The sequence below is a fragment of the Hyla sarda genome, chromosome 1, assembly GCF_029499605.1.
Source record: "Hyla sarda isolate aHylSar1 chromosome 1, aHylSar1.hap1, whole genome shotgun sequence".
Taxonomy (NCBI): domain Eukaryota; kingdom Metazoa; phylum Chordata; class Amphibia; order Anura; family Hylidae; genus Hyla; species Hyla sarda.
In genome coordinates this window covers 54,310,474-54,337,939 of record NC_079189.1, presented here as the reverse complement: position 1 = coordinate 54,337,939, position 27,466 = coordinate 54,310,474, and the positions used below count along the sequence as shown (strand labels likewise).

General features: G+C 43.6%; 1 protein-coding gene across 3 annotated transcripts in view; it reads right to left on the bottom strand.

Annotated features, from left to right (window-relative positions):
* AFAP1 (actin filament associated protein 1) overlaps positions 1–26,357 on the bottom strand; it is a 142,517-nt gene extending 116,160 nt beyond the window's left edge. For 2 of the 3 annotated variants that reach the window (XM_056555052.1, XM_056555053.1), the window contains exon 1: positions 26,047–26,357. In XM_056555052.1, the coding sequence (XP_056411027.1) occupies positions 26,047–26,098 (52 nt within the window). In that variant the 5' untranslated portion in view covers positions 26,099–26,357. The remainder of the gene's footprint in view (positions 1–26,046) is intronic. The other variant, XM_056555054.1, reaches the window with a different exon arrangement.
* Positions 26,358–27,466: the final 1,109 nt, after the last annotated feature.

The window sequence follows — 27,466 nt, the reverse complement described above, 5'->3', positions numbered from 1 at the left end:
TGTTTCTTTACAAATTCCACGCTGAATAAGAAAATGCATCAAAACTGTACATAATGTGAACTGACCTCAACCCATTTAGGAGTCTAATGAGTTCACCTGGGTGACCACGAGTACAAGCAGCCTGATTAGATGACCAGGTGCAGTGATCAAATGCCACACCCACTCTCTGCAAAGCTAGAGGATTCACAGGAAACGTAGGCAGCATTAACGCGTCATTTCAGTAAAGATTTGCATGCAATATGAATCAAAATCCATGCCTGCCACGGAAGCTGCAACAGGTAAGCACAAGGCATATACGAGAACCTTTTCATTATTCTGTAATAATAGCCTCATCTGCACTATAGGAAAAAAAAAAAAAAAAAAAAAACACACACAACATACAAGTGACCCCTCGACCTACGATGGCCCCGCCTCTCAGAGGCCATCGCATGTGGAAGGCAGCATCAACATACGATGCTTTTGTATGTCGGGGCCATCGCATAAACGGCTATCCGGCAGCGATGACTGCTTCAGCTGCCGCCGGATAGCCGTTTACGGTGCCCCGTGAGCTCCGGTGATGTCTCTTACCTGTCCTCGGGGCTCCGGCGCGTCCTCTTCGGGATCCCCTGCATCATCGGCGCTCTCCATCGTCGTCATCACGTCGCTGCGCACGTGGTCCCATCATCCAATAGGAGCGGCGTGCGTAACAACGTGATGTCGACAACGGAGCGCGCAGATGCTGGGGAAGCAGAGGCCTTGCCGGAGCGTCGGGGACGCGGCGACATCCCGGGCACCGGTGACGGTCCGGAGCGGCAGGGACAGGTGAGTACAACTTCCTCTAACAGTGGTCTACAACCTGCGGGCCTCCAGATGTTGCAAAACTACAACACCCAGCATGCCCGGACAGCCAACGGCTGTCCGGGCATGCTGGGTGTTGTAGTTTTGCAACATCTGGAGGTCCGCAGGTTGTAGACCACTGTCCTATACTTTACATTGCACGGATCCCTCAACATACGATGGTTTCAACAAACGATGGTCCATTTGGAACGGATTAACCATCGTATGTTGAGGGACCACTGTACAAGCTCCACAATACAATTCTATCTATTTTTGTCTCATTGTGCTATCATCTCCCCAGTATAAATACTACTCTTCAGTGCTGATCTTGCCGTCCACACTATTTATAAGTCATAATCACAGGTTCTTTTTGCGAGAGCCTCCGATAAAATAACTTCCTGAGGTTCCTAAACCTTCCACAGATGTGGTGTTGCCAACCACAGGTCACTTTACTCTTTGCTTAGAAATCATTTTCTTACAGATGATTGTGGAAGGACCAAGTTAGAAATTAGGGCAGAGAACTAATGCAGAAAAGAACGTAGACATCACGAGCCAAGAAGACAAAACCTCCTTCCACCAAGTCTCCATTTTCAGAAGATAGGACAACAAGTTCCAACATTCCTATTATGAACCGAAGATATTTTCAGGAATTCTGAGGTCTTATAATTACATATTGGGCTGATATAATTGCACATTGCACGCCCATAAAGGGGTTGTAGTAGACAACCCTTATTTAGCCCGGTGACAAGCCGATCACCACAGGTCCAGCTTCTCTGACTGGCCGCACTGGGGCCATTGCAGGGGAAATGTACTACTACATTCCAATAGATAGCTGACCATGTCAACCACCAATGGGCCAGGTCCACCAGAGCAGGTCCAATCTCTTACAGTGTGCCTCTCCATTCTTGTTCCTGGGGGGGGGGGTCAACAAACAGGTTCTCTCCTCCATTGAGTCCTTAAAGGGGTACTCCGCCCCTAGACATCTTATCCCCTATCCAAAGGATAGGGGATAAGATGTCAGATCGCCGCGGTCCCGCTGCTGGGGACCCCGGGGATCGCCGCTGCAGCACCCCGCTATCATTACTGCGCAGAGTGAGATCGCTCTGCACGTAAGGACGGGCAATACAGGGGCCGGAGCATCGTTACGTCACGGCTCCGCCCCTCGTGATGTCACGGCCCGCCCCGTCAATACAAGTCTATGGGAGGGGGCGTGGAGGTCGTCACGCCCCCTGCCATAGACTTGCATTAAGGGGACGGGCCGTGATGTCATGAGGGGCGGAGGCATGACGTCACGCTGCTCCGGCCCCTGTATCGCCCGTCATTACGCACAGAGCGAACTCGCTCTGTGCAGTAATGATAGCGGGGTGCTGCAGCAGGGATCCCAGGGGTCCTCAGCAGCGGGACCGTGGCGATATGACATCTTATCCAAAGGATAGGGGATAAGATGCCAGGGGCAGAGTACCCCTTTAAAGGGGTACTACGGTGGAAAACTTTTTTTTTTTTACTTCAACTGGTGCCAGAAAGTTAAAACAGATTTGTAAATTACTTCTATTAGAAAATCTTAATCCTTCCAGTACTTATTAGCTGCTGAATACTACAGAGGAAATAGTTTTCTTTTTGGAACACAGTGCTCTCTGCTGACATCTCTGTCCATTTTAGGAACTGTCCAGAGCAGGATATCTTTGCTATGGGAATATTCTCCTACTCTGGACAGTTCTTAAAATGGACAGAGATGTCAGCAAAGAGCTCTGTGTTCCAAAAAGAAAACCATTTCCTCTGTAGTATTCAGCAGCTAATAAGTACTGGAAGGATTAAGATTTTTTAATAAAAGTAATTTACAAATCTGTTTAACTTTCTGGCACCAGTTGATTTAAAGTAAATAGGTTGGCTGTGTGATGTACACTATTTGTAGCTGCTCTCCAGTGTAGCTCATAGTTGAGGGTCTTGCATTGAGGATCCCGTTCTACTGTCCCCAAATTTATCAGCAGGATAATTGAAAATGGGTTTTCTAAACCAAGTAACCCATTTTTGACATAGGAGAACCTGACTGTTCCAATGTGGAAAGGGGTCTATGTGACCGATAACAAGCAGCGCTGTGGAATAAACAGTACGTAATAAATCCGGATTCCATAATAATGAACGGTGGATAAAAAGTTTTTGAGATTTCGACTGTATTATCACTGTGCAATGCATAACAACTGGAAATGTCAAGCATGATAAAAGATGATCCTTCTCCAAATGTGTGTGCAGTGATGTAACCCAGAACTAATTCCTTGTGGAATTCCCAGCTCAGCATAATTGCTTACTTCTGAACAAACTCTTCCAATTCTCTGTCACTTCGACACAAGGAATGAGTCTTCACCCCTTAAAGGGGTACTCCGTTAGAAAACTTTTTTTTTTTTTAATCAACTGGTGCCAGAAAGTTAAAAGAGATTTGTAAATTACTTCTATTAAAAAAAATCTTAATCCTTCCAGTACTTATCAGCTGCTGAATACTACAGAGGAAATTATTTTCTTTTTAGAACACAGTGCTCTCTGCTGACATCACAAGCACAGTGCTCTCTGCTGACATCTCTGTCCATTTTTGGTACTGTCCAGAGCAGCATATGTTTGCTATGGGGATTTTCTCCTACTCTGGACAGTTCCTAAAATGGACAGAGATTTCAGCAGAGAGCACTGTGTTCCAAAAAGAAAAGAATTTCCTCTGCATTATTCAGCAGCTAATAAGTACTGGAAGGATTGAGATTTTTTTAATAGAAGTCATTTACAAATCTGTTTAACTTTCTGGCACCAATTGATTTAAAAAAAAAAAAAAAAAAAAAGCCCAGAGCGTTTTTTGCAAATCTGACCACTGTCACTTTAAGCATTAATAACTCTGTGATGCTTTTACTTTTCATTATGATTCCAAGATTGTTTTTTCATGACATATTCTACTTCATGTTAGTGGTTGCATCATTTCTTGGTGAAAATTCCACAATTTGATAAAAAATTTGAAAAAAATTTTAACTTTGAAACTCTGCTGATGAGGAAAATGGACATCCCAAATAAGTTATATATTGATTCACATACCGTATATACTCGAGTATAAGCCGAGTTTTTCAGCACGATTTTTCGTGCTGAAAACACCCCCCTCGGCTTATACTCGAGTGAACTCTCCACCCGCAGTGGTCTTCAACCTGCGGACCTCCAGAGGTTTAAAAACTACAACTCCCAGCAAGCCCGGGCAGCCATCGGCTGTCCGGGCTTGCTGGGAGTTGTAGTTTTGAAACCTCCGGAGGTCCGCAGGTTGAAGACCACTGCGGCCTTCGACATCATCCAGCCCCCTCTCACCCACTTTAGTTCTGTACAGTACTCGCCTCCGCTCGGCACTGGTCCGGTGCTGCGGGACTGTCCAGAGAGGAGGTGGTCCGGTGGGATAGTGGTTCCAGGCTGCTATCTTCACCGGGGAAGCCTCTTCTAAGCGCTTCGGGCCCGGCCTCAGAATAGTCACGTTGCCTTGACAACGACGCAGAGGTACGTTCATTGCCAACGTACTTCTGCGTCATCGTCCAGGCAACGCCTCTATTCCGGGCCAGAAGCGCGGAGAAGAGGTGCCCCCGGTGAAGATAGCAGCCCGGAACCACTATCCCACCGGACCACCTCCTCTCCGGACAGCCCTGCAGGACCGGACCAGCGCCGAGCGGAGGTGAGTACTGTACAGAACTAAAGGGGGGTGAGAGGGGGCTGGATGATGTCGAAGGCCGCAGTGGTCTTCAACCTGCGGACCTCCGGAGGTTTCAAAACTACAACTCCCAGCAAGCCCGGACAGCCGATGGCTGCCCGGGCTTGCTGGGAGTTGTAGTTTTGAAACCACTGGAGGTCCGCAGGTTGAAGACCACTGAGGGCGGATGATGAGAAGAGGATGATGAAGGGGGGGGGGGGGGGGGGATGATGAAGGGGGGTGTGAGATGATGAAGGGGGGGTGTGGGACGATGAAGGGGGGGGGTGTGGGATGATGAATGGGGGGTGTGGGATGATGAAGGGGTGAAGGGGGGGGGGTGTGGGATGATGAAGGGGGGGGGGTGTGGGATGAAGAAGGGGGGGTGTGGGATGATGAAGGGTGTGTGGGATGATGAAGGGGGGGATGATGACAAGGGGATGATGAAGGGGGGTGGGGATGATGACAAGGGGATGATGAAGGGGGGTGGGGATAATGACAAGGGGATGATGAAGGGGGGTGGGGATGATGACAAGGGGATGATGAAGGGGGGTGGGGATGATGACAAGGGGATGATGAAGGGGGGATGTGTGGGATGATGACAAGGGGATGATGAAGGGGGGGGTGTGGGATGATGACAAGGGGATGATGACAGGTGATGATGATGACGGTCTGGATGATGACAGGCGGTGATGATGATGAGGATGTTAATGACGGGTCTGGATGATGACAGAGGGGGATGATGTATTTCCCACCCTAGGCTTATACTCGAGTCAATAACTTTTCCTGGGATTTTGGGTTGAAATTAGGGGTCTCGGCTTATACTCGAGTATATACGGTATACAATATGTTTACTTTGTTTCCATCATAAAGTTGACAAGATTTTACTTTTGGAAGACACCAGAGGGCTTCAAACTTCAGCAGCAATTTTCCAATTTTTTTACAAAATTTTCAAAATCAGATTTTTTTCAGGGACCAGTTCAGTTTTGAAGTGGATTTGAAGGGCCTTCATTTTAGAAATACCCCATAAATGACCCCATTATAAAAACTGCACCCCTCAAAGTATTCAAAATGACATTCAGAAAGTTTATTAACACTTTAGGTGTTTCACAGGAATAGCAGCAAAGTGAAGGAGAAAATTCTAAATCTTCTTATTTTACACTCGCATGTTTTTGTAGATCCAATTTTTGAACTTTTACAATGAATAAAAGGAGAAAATGCGCCCCAAAATGTGTAACCCAATTTCTCTTGAGTAAGGAAATACCTCATATGTGGATGTAAAGTGCTATGTGGGTGCAATAGAGGGCTCGGAAGGGAAGGAGCGACAATAGGATTTTGGAGAGTGAATTTTGCAAAAATAGCTTTTGGGGGGCATGTCGCATTTAGGAAGCCCCTATGGTGCCAGAACAGCAAAATAAACCCCAAATGACATACTATTTGGGAAACTACACCCCTCAAGGAACATAACAAGGGGTACAGTGAGCCTTAACAACCCACAGGTGTTTGACAACTTTTCGGTAAAGTCGGATGTGTAAATGAATTTATTTTTCTCCAAATATACAATTTTTACAAGAGGTAAAAGGAGAAAATGCCCACAAAATTTGTAACCCCATTTCTTCTGAGTATAGAAATACCCCATGTGTGGACGTAAAGTGCTCTGCAGACTCACTACAATGATCAGAAGAGAAGAAGCGCCATAGAGCTTTTTAAAAGCAAATTTTGTTGAAATGGTTTTTGGGGGGCATGTCGCATTTAGGAAGCCCTATGGTGCCAGAACAGCAAAAAAAAAAAAAAAAAAAAACACATGTACATTTTTTTCAAAATTAAAAAACACATGGTACACTATTTAGGAAACTAAACTCCTCAAGGCATGTAACAAGGGATACAGTGAGCCTTTACACCCCACAGGTGTTTGACAAATTTCTGCTAAACTTGGACATGAAAATGAAAATTTATTTTTTCTTTACCAAAATGCTGGTGTTACCCCAAATTTTCATTTTCACAAGGGGTAATAGTAGAAAAGGCTTTCTTAGATTTGTAACTCCAAACAAGCCTCACCTCCTGCTGTATCCTGCCGCCTGCACCTCCGGGACCGCCGCTGCTGCTGCCACTGCTTCTGCTGCGCATGTCCTCTGCCGCTCCTGAGGGGACACTGCTAGGCCAGGTAAAGGTAGCAGAACCCCGCCAGCCCCGATCACCGCTCAGCAGGGTAGTGATTGGTCGGTCATTCCGCTTGGTTGAGCCAAACGTGCATGTGCTTAGGGGAAGTCAGGAGTAATCTGAGATGTAAAGCCACCTTGACTCAACGGATATCCCAATAGTGCAAGAGCCTACCACCTGCTCCAATGACAGCAACCAACACCATGGATAACATTTGTGCTGCATATGGAAGGCCTATGTAATAAGAATCCTTAAGGACTCTGCTGCTCTACAGGGTTAATGCACAAGTATTGTGAATGTAAAGGTCCTTGCACGTGGCCAACAATGCAACGTTTTTCAGCTCTTTGAGTCAGACAATATTGGCCTACAGTGGGTTAGATACCGTGAAACAGCCTTCAGATACACTGCACAATCCCAGCTGCTGGTCTGCTAGTTTGCTGATCATGTTTCCAATAGATCTTGGAACTTGGAATAAAGAAGCTTTATTCTCATTGATTCCATCTGTAATGTGATCCTGCAGCACAGAACAGCAGCAGTCAATATGCACGGACATGAATTTCCAAAGTTGTACAAGAGGGTAGTGTGTTTATATTCCTCATTTATTCCATGCAGAGATTGCACCTCAGTCATGTAGAACAATTCTTGGAGAATATGTGGAATTTACTAACACACAACAGATCTTTAATACAAGGTTCATAGAGTTGTAACCTAGTACAGAGCTATATGTAATTCAGCACCCAACACAGGGTCCATGCATGTACTGTAAAGAGCAACTTGCATATGGACCCCCAAGAAAGTACCAGTTGTAAAGACAGTATAACAATGTGCCTAATATTAGAGCTAGACATACACAATAGACATGTGTCCACCGAACCCCCTGATTTTGGAAAGATCAGATGACTATCTAACATGTATGGTCCTCCTGATTCGACACCAACAAATGATGTCGAGAAAGAATAGGTTGACCAAGAAAGTAATATTATCTTAAAGGGGTACTCCGGTGGAATTATTTTTTTTTATTTATTTATTTATTTTTTTTTTTTTTTATCAACTGATGGCAGAAAATTAAACAGATTTGTAAATTACTTCTATTTAAAAATCTTAATCCTTTCAGTACTTATCAGCTGTGGTGAACTACAGAGGAAATTCTATTCTATTCTAAAAATGTCTTTTTTGTCATGACCACAGTGCTCTCTGCTGACACCTCTGTCCATTTTAGGAACTAGGTAGGAGATTTTTGCTATGGGGATTTTCTCCTGCTCTGGACAGTTCCTGACATGCACAGAGGTGTCAGCAGAGAGCACTGTGGTTGTGACAGAAAAGAAATCCAAAAATAAAATAATTTCCACTGTAGTATACAGCCGCTAATAAGTACTGGAAGGATTACGATTTTTTTTAAATAGAAGTAATTTACCAATCTGTTTAACTTTCTGGCATCGGTTGATTTAAAAAGAAAAAAGTTTTCCCCCGGCGCACCCCTTTAGGGTCTATTTACACGTGCAGTATCCTGCGCAGATTTGATGCGCAAGATTTCAAGCTGTATTCAGTCAGTTTACATTGAAACATGCAGCAGAAAATCCTGCACATCAAATCTGCGCAGAATACGGTACGTGTGACTAGACCCTTAAGGAGCTGTTCTACCATAGATAACCATTAATTACGAGAGTTGCTTCCAACAAGTCAAGTCAAGAGCCAATCCCAAGTGACCGTTCAGGTTATACACGGATGGCTTTGGACCACTAGAATGAGAACCTCTGCTTGTTGTCAGCTATCAGTTCTAAGGGGCTCCCAAGCAGGGGACAAACTCTAAGAGCCCATATATCCTAAAAGGATATATAGACAAGTTGCTATTATTTAGAGATTAAAAAAAAACGATGTTAAAGGGGTACTCCGGTGAAATTATTATTATTATTATTATTATTTTAAATCAACTGGTGCCAGAAAGTTAAACAGATTTGTAAATTACTTCTATTAAAAAATATTAATCCTTCCAGTCCTTATTAGCTGCTGAATACCACAGTGGAAATTATTTTCCATTCGAAACACAGAGCTCTCTGCTTACATCATGAGCACAGTGCTCTCTGCTGACATCTCTGTCCATTTTAGGAACTGTAGGAGAAGAGGAGAAAATCCCCATAGCAAACATATGCTGCTCTGGACAGTTCCTAAAATGGACAGAGATGTCAGCAGAGAGCACTGTGCGCATGATGTCAGCAGACAGCTCTGTGTTTCAAAAAGAAAATAATTTCCGCTGTAGTATTCAGCAGCTAATAAGTACTGGAAGGATTAAGATTTTTTTAATAGAAGTAATTTACAAATCTGTTTAACTTTCTGGCACCAGTTAATAAAAAAAAAAAAAAAAAAAAAAAAAAAACTTTTCCACCGGAGTACCCCTTTAATGAAATTTAGAGTGTGTTTATTAGAACAATAAAATCCTTTAGAACACGGCACCATTAAGAATTAAAATAAGATTAGTCACATAAAAGTAATTATAAAACATAAAAAATTCACTTTTTCTGGATCTGGTTTTAAAGCACCTTCAATTAGGAAGACCAAAATCATAGGTGGTAGTAGAGAGTAAGTGTGTTGTCTGCCTTGAGTAGATCTGCTTTCCTCAGCGCTTCACCTCCCTTTTATGTGGACAGGTAATCCTTTAAAAAGAAAATCAACCTGAAAGACACTGTGGCCCGAAAACTCCCAAAGGAAGTGATTTTGGGCGGCGTGGTAAACCATACAGGTTTCCGGTTGTCCTGCCCCATATGAGAACTGCAGTATGAGCAGAATCTTCTAACATTGACCATAGTGGTGGTCAGTCTTTGGTGGTCCTCCAGCCTTCCTTCAATTAATGAAAAAGAAAAACAAAGACAATCTTGGCTTCTTGACTCACCACAATTTTAGCAAGGAGACATAAAACAAATTTGGGGAGATTTATCATAACCTGTGCAGAGGAAAAGTTGCCCAGTTTCTCATAGCAACCAATCAGATGAACTCTGCAGTTTTGCAGAGGCCTTATCAAAAATATAAGAAGCGATCTGATTGGTTACTATGGGCAACTCAGCAACTTTTCCTCTGCACTGGTTTTGATAAGTCTCGCCTATTGTCTTTTCTCAACTTAAAAGCGTTACGGTCATTAAATGAAAGTTTTGACAGGTCTCATAGACATGTCGAAAGTTTAGATCAGGTATGGTCTCAGTGCTGAGTGCATCTCCTTAGGCTTTGGCAGCTGCCTGCGGGTACAAAGAATGGGGCATGTTGAAATAAAGCTCGGCGGTATACCGGTTCATACCGAATACCGGTGTGTTTTTGTCTTACGAAATGAATCCTTCACATACCACAATATCGTTTCCATAGCAACCAACTCCAATGTGTGGTGGCGTAGAGAAACGTCCGGCTGCACAGCGTCTCTATGAAGGGTAGTCCAAGCCGCACTGAGCTGACTGACGAGCTGGGAGGGGACTACAACTCCCGGTGGGCCTGTGACTTCCGGGCGGGCGCGGGAAACTTGAGCAGAACTGCGAAAACATGGAGGAGGGTTACCGAGCGGCCTGACCGAGACCCCGGGTACCATGGTGTAGACCCCGACCACTGGGAAACTCAAGCAGAACTGCGGAGACATGGAGGAGAGTTACCAGGTGGCCGGACCGGGACCGAGACCTCGGGTACCATGGGGAGGACCCCCGACCACCTGACACTATACTGAGGAACCCCCCCCGCGCCGACCATAAAATACCGTTTAACCGCCATAACTTAGAAAAACACCTTTATGCATGCATTTACCCTAAAGGTGGGTATACAGACTGTTATAGGCCAACCCTGGCAGAACTGGCCAACCATCTAATGAGTATTGGGGGGCTGACATACTTACCACCTCCTTGAATGGTAGATGTTGAGGAAAAGAAAAATTGGATTGTTGGTTGTCGACATGCACCAAACTCTCATCTGTGTAAACAGGCATTTGCCAAAAGCTATGTAAAGTTTATGGCCAGATTTAGTAAGCACAGAACAGAGGGCACCACAGGGATGTGGGAATTGTATCGCCCGGCGCCCGGGACATGCAGTTCCGGCACCGGGCTGGTGAATTCTTCAGGCATTTAGCCCTGCTTCGGGCAAGCAGCGCTAAATGCCAGAATAATTCACATATGACTGGGCAAGACTGTTTTGCCCTGTCACTAAACTGCTATAGGCCGCAGCTGCATGATGCAGCCTATAGCAAGCCTTCCTGGCGGAGGGGTGCGTGGTGAGTGACGTCATTGCACGTGCCGCACAGGACGCCGGGACGCTGACGTCCTGCACGGCGCTTGCGATGACGTCACTCACTGCGCGCACCTCCGCCAGGAAGCTCCTGCAGGGAACAGGGAGATGTAAGTAGAAGTGAATTACCTACTCAAACTTGGCTACTTATTACATAAAGGGAGGACCTGCCTACCACTAGGTTCTAACCTGTCTACTTAGGGCAGTGCATCCTAACCAGGGTGCCTCCAGCTGTTACAAAACTACAACTCCCAGCACTCCCAGAAGAACAGACTTAGGTGGTATAATTGTTTAAATGGGAGCCCTACCTGCCAGGAGTCATATCTATCTAGGGGCCTTTCTACCTACTGGGAAGCCCTAACTAATCATCAGGTAGGGCTCCCCAGTAGGTAGACAAGCCCCCAGATAGATATGACTCCCATCAGTAATGGGAGTCATATCTATCTGGGGCCTGTCTACCTACTGGGGAGCCCTACCTGATGGAGGTCATATCTCTCTGGGAGCCTGTGTACCCTACTGGGGAGCCCTACTTGATGGGGGTCATATCTATCTGTGGACCTGTCTACATATGGGGGAGCTCTATCAAATGGGGGATATATATATCTGAGGCTCTGTCTGCCTACTGGGGGAGCCCACCCTTCCTACCAACTGTGGGGGGGGGGGGGGGGGGGGGACATATCTATCTGGGGTATGATTTACTTACTAGGGGAGCCCTACCTATCTGATGAGGGGACAAACCTACCTGATAAAGGGACATACCTTCCTGAAGAGGCCGGGGGCTACCTACTTAATGGGGCCGACTTACTTATCAGAGGCCCTATCCACCTAATGGGGTGACATACTGGCCTGCCTATTAAGTTTCTATTATTAAAGGGGGTACTCCGGCGCTAAGACATCTTATCCCCTATCCAAAGGATAGGGGATAAGATGCCTGATCGCGGCGGTCCCGCCGCTAGGGACCCCCGTGATCTTGCACACAGCACCCCGCTAAAAATCAGTCCCCGGAGCATGTTCGCTCCGGGTCTGATTTCTGTCGATCACGGGGCTGGAGCATTGTGACATCACGGCTCCGCCCCCGTGTGGCGTTACGCTCTGCCCCCTCAATGCAAGCCTATGGGAGGGGGCGTGATAGGGGATAAGATGTCTTAGCGCCGGAGTACCCCTTTAAAGACCTTATTTACAGGCTATTTTGGATGAAGGACAAGTGGATCGTCATGAGGGACAAGTAGATTGTGCTCCGTTTTAGTCCCTTGGACAAGTAGTTTTTTTTAAACATTTCCATAACCCTTGCACCATCATGGTGTCAGAATACAAATAAGGGATCAGAAGGGACCCTAGCAGTTCCCCCTCTTATATAGGATTCTGGGTCTGAAGGGGTAATGTGACTTCTTAGGGAGACAGTCAAGCCGAGACTGTAAAGCTGACGTTAGTGGGAAAACAAGTATCAGTATCGCTAGTGTCACCTATTGAAGGTAGCTACCCTGTTAGTCAACGCTCAACTACTAAAAGAGCCTTGAAACACGACTAGAGATAATCAGCCAAATCACAATATCTTGTGGCTAAAGGTACAAAGGAAAGATTGTGATTTCTCTCACAAAAGTAAAAGTTCCAAGCCCAGAAATGTTTTTGAAGGTCAGTATCTGACACTAGTCCTCCAGTCCCCCAACTAAAGCTTAGGGAGACCATTCATACCCTGTTTTCTGACAAAGTTTCCACATGGAACACAAACACAGTGGTCCTCCTGAAGGGGAGGTCACTGTTTTTTTTTTGGACAATGAAGAACCAAGAGAAATATATAGTAAATAGAAGGAATAGAACTGTTTAAGGATCCATTAACATAGCTTACGAAATAAATGATGTCTTGTTAAATGAAGAGCCTCGAGGCATACATTTTTATTTATTTTTAATCTTTATGTCCTAATATTATGTCATGTAACAAATAGTCTGTGCAGGCCCATCTAAGGCTTTTTTTTAAGTGTGAGGGACTGACTATAGCCTATATGTTATACATTTCCTGTACTTTTACAACGTGAGTGTATATTTTTAGAAAACAAGTTTAATTGAATGTTATCATAAAAGGGTCATTACCCCCATGTACAAGACATATATATAGCTACATTACCATAAATTATGTAGTCAACAATCCCCAGGATATCGCCGGTCAGCAACAATAACTTATACATTCTCCATATGTCTCACTAGAGCCACATGTACTGGTTTTCAACATCACAGCCCTTGGCTGGTATAAAAGTGACCTCGCGTTGCTTAGTAGAGTGTTTCCCAACTTGTCTTAGTACTATACATTAGTCTAATTAGTTCTTGATGAGTACTGTCTTTCCTTGTGGAAACCAAGCTGGTGTACATAATGCAATGCTCCCTGGGGGAAAAAGGGATGCAAATGAGCTCTTCTCCAGAAGAAAAACAACCACACTCTAGTGCCCCCTTACAGGATAACTACCGCTAATACGTGGATTTTGGTAGTTAAAGAAAATTTTTTGCCAAATGTGGCGCTTCTCCCATAAAGAGATTTTCTTTATGTCAACATCAAAAGGTATAAAAAGGATTGTGATAGCACTTTCAAAGCGTTTCCAGCTCGTCCCGAGCTCTTTATCAAGATGTGGAAGATGCATATGTGTGTATGTTTATTTATTATTTAATTTATTGTTTCTTTTTTATTTATTATTTATTAAGTGTACAGGTCTACCAGGCTAAGGCTGGGTTCACACCACATCTTTGCAATACAGTTCCCGGATACGTTTTCAATTTGAAAACCGTACGGAACCGTTTTGAAAACCGTATGCCAAAAGATAGATTAGGTTGTGTCCGTTGTGCATCCTGTACGGTTTTGTCAGTTATTTTCCCGTGCAAAAAAACCTAGCCTACCACGGTTTTTGGTCCGGGTGAAGAACCGCATTGAAACGTATAAGTTTTTGTTGGGAGTCAATAGGAGCCGGACAGAACCGTATGTGCATACGGTTTTTGACTTTGCATAGTTTTTTTTCTTGGAATTTCAAACCAAACAAGTGAAACTTTATTCATAATGGTATAAAAATTTTAAAACGTATGTTTTTTTCTTAAAAAACAGATGCCACTGGACATCATTTTTCAAACCGTATACGGATTAAAATTTGTACACGTTTCGATACAGTTTAGTCAGGTTTTGAGGAATCCGTTTATTTATTTTTTTATCAAAAACCTGATATGGGAGCTGTATTGCAAAAACGTGGTGTGAACCCAGCCTTAGTCAATCTGTACTTATGATAGAACTAGATCATGTGGCTACTATATGTGGAACAAACACCAGGCCCTTCTATTGTTGTCAGCAAACCCGACACTATAATGGGGACCTAGTTCTCTCTTTGCCGCACGGCCCTCTTCCCTTCGATCCACGCAGCTGTTTCCCCCCCATGTTTCTCAACACAAATATTTTCCACTTTCCTTTGTGCCTTTTGGAAATGTTAAGTCGCAGAGAAGAACGTCTGCAGATGTTTTTACAATAAACATCATTACTGTAAGTGTTTCGTGTCGCATATCAGACAATGAGGCGGGCTTGTATGGCAATTGAAAGGAATATGTAATGTGTCGAGAACATCCATGCTCCGCAATATCTAACAAAAGCAATGGAGAGGATTTGGGAGTCGTGTGTGTCTGCAGTGACAACAGAAAAATTCCCTTTCATGATGGGGGGGTCTTACAAGATTAGGGTCTGTCTGCCTTTTGTGTTTCATGAAAGGCAATTGATGAGCAGATTCTGACACCACAACAGGGTTTGGAGTCACTCTTCCACTTCTTACGGCAAGACGTGTATTGTGTCTAAATGACGGGAGACACCAGAGAGAAGATTGATGAATCGCATAAAATGTTGAGCAACAACAGGGCAAACACAGGGAATTTAGAATATGGTGCCCTTATCAAGTACATGAGGGACTCACTCAAAGTAAATGGGTTCTGTAAAATGTGCAGGGTCTATGTTCTCTTCATTCACTGGCCGCCCCTACCTGGACATGTTCGAGGAATGACGTATGCCACAGATGTTCCTCTAAAAGAAAGATGGTGCAAATCCACATTTCCATTTAGATGTTGGCCAATACCTGAATGAAACTCTTCCGAAACATTGGATCAGCCTTGCTGGAAACAATTCACCAATGTTGCCCTGGCCTCCATGATCACGAGATCTAATACCCTGGAACTGCTTTGGGTACGTTCACACTATGGAAATTCCACAAGTAAATTCCAGGAAGATTCTGGTTGCAGCAGCCTCCTCTAAATTTGGAGAACAGTCGCTTTAAAAACTTCTCACGGATTCCACCCGAAGACCTAACATGTCCAATCTTTTGGCAAAATCAAATTCCTTGTGTAACCTGTGAACTGTGCAGAAGAATGCTACTGAAATTAATGGGAGGCCGCTCTAAGGGAAATCTGTCCAAATTTCCACAAGAATTTCCAACAGAAGTAGAAGGGCCTTCAAGTACTCTGTATCTCCTTCCCCATCCCCAGTCACAAGATCTGAATGACCTAAGACAACACATCACTGAAACAGTGGAGTCCAAATTGCTGGACCATGCCTGGACAGAACTGTGTCACCAATGGAAATCACGTTGAACATCTGTAATCTATAGATAAAACTTGGATAGATACTATGTCTATGCATGTTAATATATTTGTGTTATGTCCTCTCAATTATTAAAGGGGTACTCCGGTGGAAAACCTTTTTTTTTTTAAATCAATTGGTGCCAGAAAGTTAAACAGATTTGAAATTAATATTACTTCTATTAAAAAATCTTAATCCTTCCAGTACTTATTAGCTGCTGAATACTACAGAGGAAATTCTTTTCTTTTTGGAACACAGAGCTCTCTGCTGACATCTCTGTCCATTTTAGGAACCGTCCAGAGCAGCATATGGTTGCTATGGGGATTTTCTCCTACTCTGGACAGTTCTTAAAATGGACAGAAGTCAGCAGAGAGCACTGTGCTCGTGATTGAGCAGAGAGCTCTGTGTTCGAAAAAGAAAATAATTTCCTCTGTAGTATTCAGCAGTTAATAAGTACTAGAAGGATTAAGATTTTTTTAATAGAAGTAAATTACAAATCTGTTAAGCTTTCTGGCACCAGTTGATTAAAAAAAAAAAGAAAACCACCGGAGTACCACTTTAATACCTTTTTCCTTCTTTAAGATGCCAAGGTACATGCACATCACCCATGTGCAAGTGCATCAAACAAAAAGTGCACTAGCATGGGGTCCATCGCAAGTGCTCCAAAAGGAGAAAGCCCCCAACAACCTTCCCTCCCCCACCGGACTAGAAGGCCCCACAAGGGTCCACGATCAATGTCCCCCCTTCGCCGAAACTCCAGGAGGACCAATAATGTTCCCAGCTTCCATCTGGGCATTAACCCAAGCTCCATCCAGTGTCTTAAACTAGGTGGCATCCCTGCACCAGGGACCTGGTGGTTGCAGGGAGGTGAGGAACCTAAGACAATGTTCACATGGCAGAATTTCCGTGCCGGATTCCACACTGGAATCAGGCATAGAAATTCTGCTCAACGGTATTCTGCTGCGCTGTGCAAACAGCGGAATTTCCGTGCCAGATGTTTCCAGCATAGAAACCCAAAAGGGCGCCACACCCTGAAAAAGTTCTAGTGGCAAAACAACACACAGTGACAAATTGTGTAAAATAAATAAATCAGATGTGTGCTGTGTAATACAGTTCAGAAATCTGTCCGGTTCTATAAAAATTCCTCTTAAAAAGGCCAACAGTCAGGCAGGGGAGCCAAAGGTGAGTGCTCAGAAGGGTAAAAGTCAAGTGCATGCTCCGTGCTTTCACTCAAGTGGGTTAGTAACGCCCAGTAATTTACTACACCCTGGGGTCACCACTCCCAGGGCACTTCTGCACCTCGGCTCTTTCCCTATCCGAAACCTTATGGCCAGAACCGGAGGTCCAGGTAACCCTGAGTTGGCTGTTGGGCCATCCCCTGCATACTCAAAACGTTTACCTCCATGTGGTTCTCAATTCTGCCATCTTAGACAAAGGCCAAGAAGGGATTATTAATACCAAGGGTATAATTTCACACCATCCTTTTTTAATCACTATTAGCCCAGTTATCCAGCGGCAGGACCCCCGCAATCAGACATCTTATCCCCTATCCTTTGGATAGTCCTTTGCTAGAAATGTTCACGCCCTATCAATTTGTATGGGCTCTGGCCCAACAAAATTTACTGTAAAGATTTGGAGGTGGATTGTGCTCCTGTAACATCAGGCTCCCAGTGCTACAATACATCCTCGACAAATGCCTCATTGTAAATAGCTTGGCAGCAGGCGGGTTCCTGGGCTGAGCCAGGGGCAGGCACATTTTTGGATTAAGATGTTTATCATGCCTTGCAGACAGCAGTAATAGCATTCTGCATTGTTCCTCGGTCTGGCTTTTGCCTTCAGGCAGGTGATTTCTCCTCTGGGTTAAAGAATAAATCCTTTTCAGCTCTCTGTGCTGCACGTATTCGCTTTGTATCATTGAGTTACAGAAACCAGATCCCTGATAAGCACATAGTCATGAACAGGACAGCAAGATGGGCATGGGGGGTGAAAACTTTTTTTTTCCCCCCTGCAATCATAGATTTTTACTCATAACCATTTCTATGGCTAGCTTGTGGGACGTATTGATAATAGAGTATTAATAACAATAATAGGAATCCGGAGTTAATAATTTCGGATTACTAATAATAACCTAATAATAATCGCATCATAAAGGACCCTGCTGCTAGGACCCCTAGCGATCACCAGTAAATGGCAGATATAAAGGTCCCCCATTGCGAATAGTGTATATGGACAAAACCCCACCTGCATGTGAGCGCGATTTCATCCCATCTGCAAGACAGGACCAAACCTTTAAAGGGGTATTCCGGGATTTTTTTTATTTCACTACTCTACAGGGACTGTAAAGTTAGTGTAGTTCATAATATAGTGTCTGTACCTGTGTATGACGGTGGTCTCGCAAATATTATGTGTCTTTTGCCCCAATATTTATTTTTAACAGCATACAAAATTTCTCCAGTCTCAGGTTTTCCCAGGTTGCAGTGCAGCCAAGACATGACATCACTAGTCAGGTGTGCAAAGGGAGCCTGTCCTGGTTCAATGGTGGAGAGACTGCTGGGTGGGGAAAAGATCATTCTGCAACTAATTAAACTTTTGCAACAGATGGAGGCACACTGGTTAGAAAACACTGGTCTTTTGAATGGAATGCAGCTCATTTGTGTTTCAATGGGTGGGGTGGCTGAAGTGTGGGAGGGAGGGAGGGAGGAAAGTGACCTCACACTTACAAACAAGGAATTATGGGACTTGTAGTTTGAGAGAACGAACTCCAACAGGAAATACCTAGTTCACAAAAAGATAGCCACAGCCTTATGGTAATCTCAAAACAAAGCCATTTAACCCAAAGACAAGCGCAGATCCTTCCTAAGGTACGTACTAAAATCACCTTATGGTGGAGAATGATGCTGATGCACAAGGCCCAAACCTGCTGATTTTGGTGGAACCTAAAAGGGTGTCAATCTTTCTCTGGGGGAGAGAAGGCCCAGGCTGTTGGATTTCAAGGTGCTTGATCCTTTGGTTCTCTCCTGTCTTGTATTTCAGAATATATGGACACTCAGCTGAGCCGAGTGTACATTTGTAGGGGGGGGTTCTCAGGAGAGATAGATTGTGCTAATGGGTTAGCCTTAAAAATGGATAACATACAGATTTTGTTCTATCATGCCTGATGCATCCATCAGGGCATAGTCGGGAGGACCCCGTAGTTTGCCAATCCTGCCCAAAAAATCAGCAATTTTGAGCAAGTTTTGTCTAATGTGTACAGGTACCTTTGGGGGCTAGGCACGCTACGGATTTCCTTAATAAATTTAGTCAGCACATCCAAAACGCCTGGTCTGGAGGTTAATTTCATGTGGAATTTGCAGAGGAAATTAACCCAGCAATTCAAAGTCCCATGTTCATTCATTGGTCTGAATCCAGAACAGCATCAAAAAAGCTGTTGCAAGACTACAACTCCCAGCATGCCTGGACAGCCAAAGGCTGTCCGGGCATGCTGGGAGTTGTAGTTTTGCAAAAGCTGGAGGCAACCTGGTTAGGGAACACTGCTGTACAGGTTTCATGTACATGATCCCATTACAGATCCCATAGACTGCTGTGCACCCAATCTGTTCCTCCATATGGCTCCAGCTTTACACAGAGATTCGCTAATGCAAATCCCCTTATTTCAGCGCGATTTTATTTTCAGTTTTTATGTAGCACCAATAGGGATTATCACCCAGCTTTCCTAGACACCTAAATGGCTGAAAAGGATGCAGGCATGTATCAATACATCAAATAGAATTGCTTTAAAAAGGTGGGTAACAACCTACAAGAGTTATAAAGCTATAATGGCAGATTGGTTGTCACCCAGCTTTCCCACAATTCACTGTAACAAAGAGCTTCCCGAAGCTTGCAGAAGATAGTGTGTAAATATAACACGCAGTAATTGGCTTATTTACATGAGACAAAAACACTAAATATTTAATGTACAAGACAGACCCCCCCTACCCCCCTGGTGTTTATTGTCCTCTCGCTGAGCCCTAGGGACGACATATGTTTCTAGGAGAATAATGGCCCTTCCTGAATCGCAGGACGGGGAGCCTATGAATTACTTATTCTCTCCGCACATGTATATTACTTTGCTTTCTCCCCAAATATTTAGAAATAATGGCAAAACCAAAAACCTGGTAAAAGGTCATATATATATGGCCAAAGATAAGGGGGGGGGGGGGGTAACAGCATGACTACTGGGGCACTGCAACAGCCACCAGGCGTCTAAGATCTTCAAGAAATTGTCCATGACGAGAAATAAAGGTAAAAATTTAGTCCAGGAACCACATCACTGGTGCCCATGGATATTGCAGCTCAATCGGACATATCTTTATTGAAATAAAATCAGTTCCACACAGAGTTAATTCCAGACGCGTTTCGGGTCTTGACAACCCTTAGTCGTGGCATAGAATGTATCTTTATTTAAATAAAATCAGTTACATACAGAGTTCGTAATTCAGACGCGTTTCGGGTCTTGATAACCCTTAGTCGTGGCATAGAATGTATCTTTATTGAAATAAAATCAGTTGATACAGAGTATAAAATGTCTGACGCATTTTGATTCCTGAGATCCTTTAGTCACTGCGTAGTATGGGTAAAGGTTGCCAAGACCAAATGACTTATAGTTTCTGTATTAACCCAAATTATGTTAATAAAGATACATCCGTTTTACTGCACTTTCTGCTGCTGGACATTACTTTTGTTCTACAGTCCCCAAATTTTCCTTTTCCCAATAACAAGCTAGGGCATGTAGAAGCACCATGTAGACCTGCCTTTTTTGGCGATATAAGCAGTAAATATGGGATCAGGGGCGCCCCCTTCAATATTCACAAACACGAGGCCATATCTAGGTTTTCAATCACCTGGGACAAAGCCACAGGACTGTTTTTAGTTTTTGGCTACGCCCTTGAGACTGACCCTGAAACTTCTACTTCTACTACTATAGGAGGCTGTCACCAATTATTGGATTTAGACGTGGATAAATACAGACTTTCACTTCAGGAGAAAAATAGTTGAAACCCCTTAAGGGTGCGTTCACACGGAGTAATTCAAGAGGAATTTACTCGAATAATTCCTCTGGAATTCTCCGCTTGAAATGAATGCACATCTCCTCTGCCCATTGACTTTAATGTTTTTTCCGCTGTCCTGTTCACACTGCGGAAATTCCGACGCTGAATTCCGTTCCGCTTGAAGAAAGAACATGTTCATTCTTCAAGCGGAATCCGCTAGCAGAAATCAATTGAAGTAAATGGTAAAAAAAAATTCCGCCCAACATCGTTTTCACGCGCAATTTGCCCGGAATTCACACACAATTTGTGCGGAAATGGATGAAAACCCTTTCACCTCTTTCTCCCCCATGTCCGCGCGCAATTCCGTGCGAATTTAGCGCAAAAATAAAATTGTTTTTTCCGGCCGAAAATTTTTCAGCGTGAATTACTCTTCATTTACTCCGTGTGAACGCACCCTTAGGCAGTATTTTCCAAACAGTGTTCCTCTAGCTGTTGCAAAACTACAACATGCTGGAAGTTGTAGTTTTGCAACAGCTGGAGACAAACTTTTTAAAGGGGTACTATGGTGGAAAACTTTTTTTTTTCTTTTTAAACCAACTGGTGCCAGAAAGTTAAACAGATTTGTAAATTACTTCTATTAAAAAATCTTAATCCTTCCAGTACTTATTAGCTGTTGAATACTACAGAAGAAATTCTATTCTTTTTGGAACACAGAGTTCTCTGCTGACATCTCTGTCCATTTTAGGAACTGTCCAGAGCAGCATATGTTTGTTATGGGGATTTTCTCCTACTCTGGACAGTTCATAAAATGGACAGAGATGTCAGAAGAGAGCACTGTGCTCGTGATTCAGTGGAGAGCTCTGTGTTCCAAAAAGAAAATAATTTTCTCTGTAGAATTCAGCAGCTAATAAGTACTAGAAGGATTAAGATTTTTTTTTCGTGGAATCTGTGGTGGTGTACAAAGTGAGGTAAAGCCACAGGTAGAAGAAAGATGATACCCAGCACTCACCAGTAATGCACAGTGAAGATTTATTATGCCATAGTCTAGTAAAAGGACGTGTTTTGGAATGGGAGTCTTCCTCAGCTGTCCGCCTAGGCAGACAGCTGAGGAAGGATCCCACACCGAAACGCGACCTTTCTTCACACTGTTCAAAATAGCACAAAAACGGTGAGAATATAAGTGTAAAAATAAGAGTCCAATAGACTAATAGGCTTTTCTGCACGGATTCCATCAAAGGAATAAACATGTCCATTCCGGAATCTGGATCCGCTGTGGAAATTCTGCAGTGGTAATAGTCATCCTGGAAGTCAATGGGAAGCTGCTGCAAGTAGAATCCGAATTTCATAGTGTGAACGGGAACGAAGGATAAAGAATAGTATTTTTCTATATACATCTATACACAACATATATATTCCGCCATTTGTCTATATACCCCTATATGTATTCAATGCACTGTATACTGCCATCAAGTAACTCCCTATATGTGTGTATATTACACTTACTGTGATCTAGTATACTCCACATGTGTATATACCCATATATATGTATACAATGTTATTAAGTCCCATTAAAGTCAATGGGAGGCTGCTGCAAACAGAATCGAAATTTTGTAGCGTGAACGAGACCGAATAATAGTATAAGGTATTTTCTTCCCAATTTCTATATACCCCTATATGTATACAATGAAATTACTGCTATGTAGTGCACCCCTATGTCTATATACCCACTAGAGCTGGGTGGTATGACCAAAAACGTATGTCACGGTATTTTCTAAGTTATGGCGGTTTCACGGTATTCAACGGTATTTGTGGTCGGGGGGTTCCTCAGTATAGTGTCAGGTGGTCGGGGGTCCTCACCATGGTACCCAGAGTCTCAGTCCAGCCACCCGGTAACTCTTCTCCATGTCTCCGCAGTTCTGCTCGAGTTTCCTGTGGTTGAGGATCCTCACCATAGTACCCCGGGTCCCGGTCAGACCGCCCGGTAACCCTCCTCCATGTCTCCGCAGTTCTGCTCGAGTTTCCCGTGCCCGCTGGGAGTTGTAGTCCCCTCCCAGCTCCTCACAGTCACAGTTCAGTGCGGCTCGGACTACACTTCCCAGAGACGCTGTGCGGCCAGACGTTTCTCTACGCCATCACTCATTGGAGTTGGTTGCTATGGAAACGGTCTTGCTGTATGTGAAAAATTCATATCATAAGACAAAAACACACACCGGTATTCGGTATGAACCGGTATACCGCCCAGCTTTAATACCCACACACGTATACAATGGGGGAGATTGATCAAAACCTGTCCAGAGAAAAGGTTGCCGAGTTGCCCATAGCAACCAATCAGATCGGTTCTTTCATTTTGCAGAGGCCTTGTTAAAAGTGAAACTAGTGATCTGATTGGTTGCTATGGGCAACTCAGCAAAAATGAAAGAAGCTATCTGATTGGTTGCTATAGGCAACTCAGCAACTTTTCCTTTAAGTCAAATTGAAGTCAATGGGAGGCTGCTGCAAGAATAGAAAATTCCATAGTGTGAAAGGGAACAAACTATTTTATTTAATGTTTATTTTTAAAGTTACACAGTCTATGAGAAAACATCATGGCGGCTTCTAACGCGTCTGCCCGGACAATAATAATTCACTCCAGGCTGCTAAGTCAAAGCAAACAGGATAAAACACTTCATCAAGCTGCAATGAGATTCCCCACACGCAGCAATACCCTGGCTAGGAGACATGACATGAGAGGCGGCTAATGATATTACAATGGGGACACACATCAATTTAACCAGTTCCCTGCCAGACACAGCTGCAGGCCTCCGCCTGGTACACCGGACTTGGGAGGAGAAGAGAAGTCATTCAGTTATTTTCTCCCGCTGCAAAAGGAGAACAAAAATTCCCAATGGAAGAAATTGAAATACGTTTCAGTGAGCAAAGCCTGAGTGGCCACCAATCACAGCCGCACAGGAAATAAGCCTGTCAGGAGACGGAGAACCACTCACAGCCCACAAATGCTATTCACTGACTGTGCCAGTGCCAAGTATGCAGGGACAGGGTGGCATGGTGGGCGGTAGAGGCGCTGGAAGCACTTACTACAGGAATCAGTCATACATTACAGCAGTGTTTCCCAACCGGTGTGCCTCCAGCTGTTGCAAAACTACAACTCCCAGCATGCCCGGACAGCCGTTGGCTGTCCGGGCATGCTGGGAGTTGTAGTTTTGCAACAGCTGGAGGCACACTGGTTAGGAAACAATACATGACAGGATGGAGAAAACAGTCATAGGAAATGCAAACACACAGCACATCCTTACTGCATACAATATGATACAAGATCTGTGCTGGAAACAATGTATGTTACAGCACATGTGTGTGTATATATATATATATATATATACATATACACACACACACACATATATATATATATATATACATACATACATACACACACACACACAGTGAAAGCCAGTGAGGACCTGCTCCGAATCCCAATGAGCCCTGAGCTGCCACACAGGCGAGGGGTATGCCCTCATTCAGACATGTCACCTACATAGGATAACACAGTCCATCAATGTATAGATACCTAGAATATCTAATAGCAATAACCAGATGTCATATCCATATAATGCACAATTCACATACTGCAATCCAGTGCACTCCCTTATGTCTATATACCCCTCTATGCCTACAATGTACACAGAATCAGCTAATCCATATGCCCTTATATATTGTATATAGCACAACTATACATTACACATTTCTATACAATCTATACCGCGCCTTCAAAATAATGCATCATATCCATATAATGCACTCACCTATGTCTATACCGCTTTATGTATACAATGCACAAACTGCTATTCGGTGCACTTCCTTCTGTCTAGAACATATGTTTTTACTTATACCTATATACCCCTATATGTATACAATGCACTTACTACTATCAAGTACACTCCCTAAGTCTATATACCAATATAGGTACACAATGCACTTATTGCTATCTAGTGCACCCACTATATCAACATATCCCTATATGTATGTATACAATGCACCTACTGCCATCCAGTACACTCCACAATGCACTTACTGCTATCTAGTGCACCCACTATATCAACATATCCCTATATGTATGTATACAATGCACCTACTGCCATCCAGTACACTCCACAATGCACTTACTGCTATCTAGTGCATCCCCCATGTCAACATACCCCTATATGTATGTTTACAATGCACATACTGCCATCTAGTACATTCCCTATAGGTATACAATGCACATACTGCCATCTAATACACTCTATACACCCCTATATTCTTACAATGCACTTATTGCCATCTAGTACACTCCCCTATATGTATGAATACAATGCACTTATTGCCATCTAGTACACTCCCCTATATGTATGAATACAATGCACTTACTGCCATCTAGTACACTCCCTTATATATATACAATGCACATACTGCCATCTAGTACACCCCTATATTCTTACAATGCACATACTGCCATCTAGTACACCCCTATATTCTTACAATGCACTTATTGCCATCTAGTACACCCCTATATGTATACAATGCAATTACTGCCATCTAGTACACCCCTATATGTATGTATACAATGCACATACTGCCATCTAGTACACCCCTATATGTATACAATGCAATTACTGCCATCTAGTACACCCCTATATGTATACAATGCAATTACTGCCATCTAGTACACCCCTATATGTATGTATACAATGCACTTACTGCCATCTAGTACACCCCTATATGTATACAATGCACATGCTGCCATCTAGTACACCCCTATATGTATACAATGCAATTACTGCCATCTAGTACACCCCTATATGTATGAATACAATGCACATACTGCCATCTAGTACACCCCTATATGTATGAATACAATGCACATACTGCCATCTAGTACACCCCTATATGTATGAATACAATGCACATACTGCCATCTAGTACACCCCTATATGTATGTATACAATGCACATACTGCCATCTAGTACACCCCTATATGTATGTATACAATGCACATACTGCCATCTAGTACACCCCTATATGTATGAATACAATGCACATACTGCCATCTAGTACAACCCTATATGTATGAATACAATGCACTTACTGCCATCTAGTACACCTCTATATGTATGAATACAATGCACTTACTGCTTTGTCTACACATCCATATATATATATATATATATATATATATATATATATATATATATACACACACACACACATTGCACCCACTCGTATCTAGTGCACTCCCTATATGTGTATGTATACATACACTAGAATAGCTATTCCATACAATGCACATATGTATGTACATATATGTGCACTCTGTATACCTTATATAACAAGCCATAAAGCACATATATAGCCATAATACATAGTCATAGACCTGCCTGCATACAGTGCCTTCTCCACAGAACATATGTACAGTGCCCTCCTATGCCCAGGACCTTATGCCATGCACACGGCGGGCCGGGCTCTCTTACCTCTGCAGGACCTCAGCATGGCGGCTCCGGTACAGGCGGCTTTCCCGGGCATGGTGAGCGGAGGAGGCGGAGGAGGTGGACGGGGCCCCGGGGCTGCTAACAATGGCAGGAGCTGGAGCCCGACTGCTGGAGCCCGAGCAGCGTGTCCCCTCCAGTCACCTCCAGCCAATGGGAGGCGCTAAAGCCGGGGGGCGGGGCCACAGGAACAAAGAAGAGAGGCTGACAGTCAGTGACTACCGGGCAGAGGAGCAGCGTACACAAAAAGGCTGCCTGCCCCTCACTGTCACCCCTCACTGCACTGGGCTACAACATGTGCACCTCCAGCTGTTGCAATACTACAACTCCCAGCATGCCCTGACAGCCGAAGGCTGTCAGGGCATGCTGGGAGTTGTAGTATTGCAACAGCTGGAGAGCCACCAGGTGGAGAATTCTGGTGTACATGAAGAATAACTATGTCACAGGCGACCATTCACCCAGCCAGAGCGATTATTAGGTTGCCAATGGCGACAAAAAAAAGACCGCAATGCAAATATACCATCAATCTGAATTTGGAATAAATAGCCAAAAAATAAAAATTATGGGGGAGACTTATCAAAACCTGTCCAGAGGAAAAGTTGCTGAGTTGCCCATAGCAACCAATCAGATCACTTCTTTCATTTTTGAAGAGGTCTCTGGAAAATGAAAGAAGCGATCTGATTGGTTGCTATGGGCAACTCAGCAACTTTTCCTCTGGACAGGTTTTGATAAATCTCCCCCTATGCCTTTTTTATTTATTTATTTATTTTTTGTTTCCCCTTTAAGGACCCGAGGTTTTTCCGTTTTTGCACTTTCCTTTTTTCCTCCTCACCTTTTAAAAATCATAACCCTTTCAATTTTGCACCTAAAAAATCCATATTATGGCTTATTATTTGCGCCACCAATTCTACTTTGTAATGACGTCAGTCACTTTACCCAAAAATCTACGGTGGAACAAAAAAAAATAATTGCGTGACAAAGTTGAAGAAAAAAAGCAATTTTGTAGCTTTTGGGGGCTTCTGTTTCTACGCACTACATTTTGAGGTAAAAATGACACCCCATATATATTCTGTAGGTCCATACGGTTAAAATGATACCCTACTTATATAGGTTTGATTTTGTCGCACTTCTGGAAAAAATCATAACTACATGCAGGAAAATGTATACGTTTAAAATTGTCATCTTCTGACCCCTATAACTTTTTTTATTTTAACATGTACGGGGCGGTATGAGGACTCATTTTTTGCGCCGTCATCTGAAGTTTTTAGCGGTACCGTTTTTGTATTGATCAGACTTTTTGAACGCTTTTTATAAATTTTTTCATGATATAAAAAGTGACCCCAAATACGCTATTTTGGACTTTTGAATTTTTTTGCGTGTACGCCATTGACCGTGCGGTTTGATT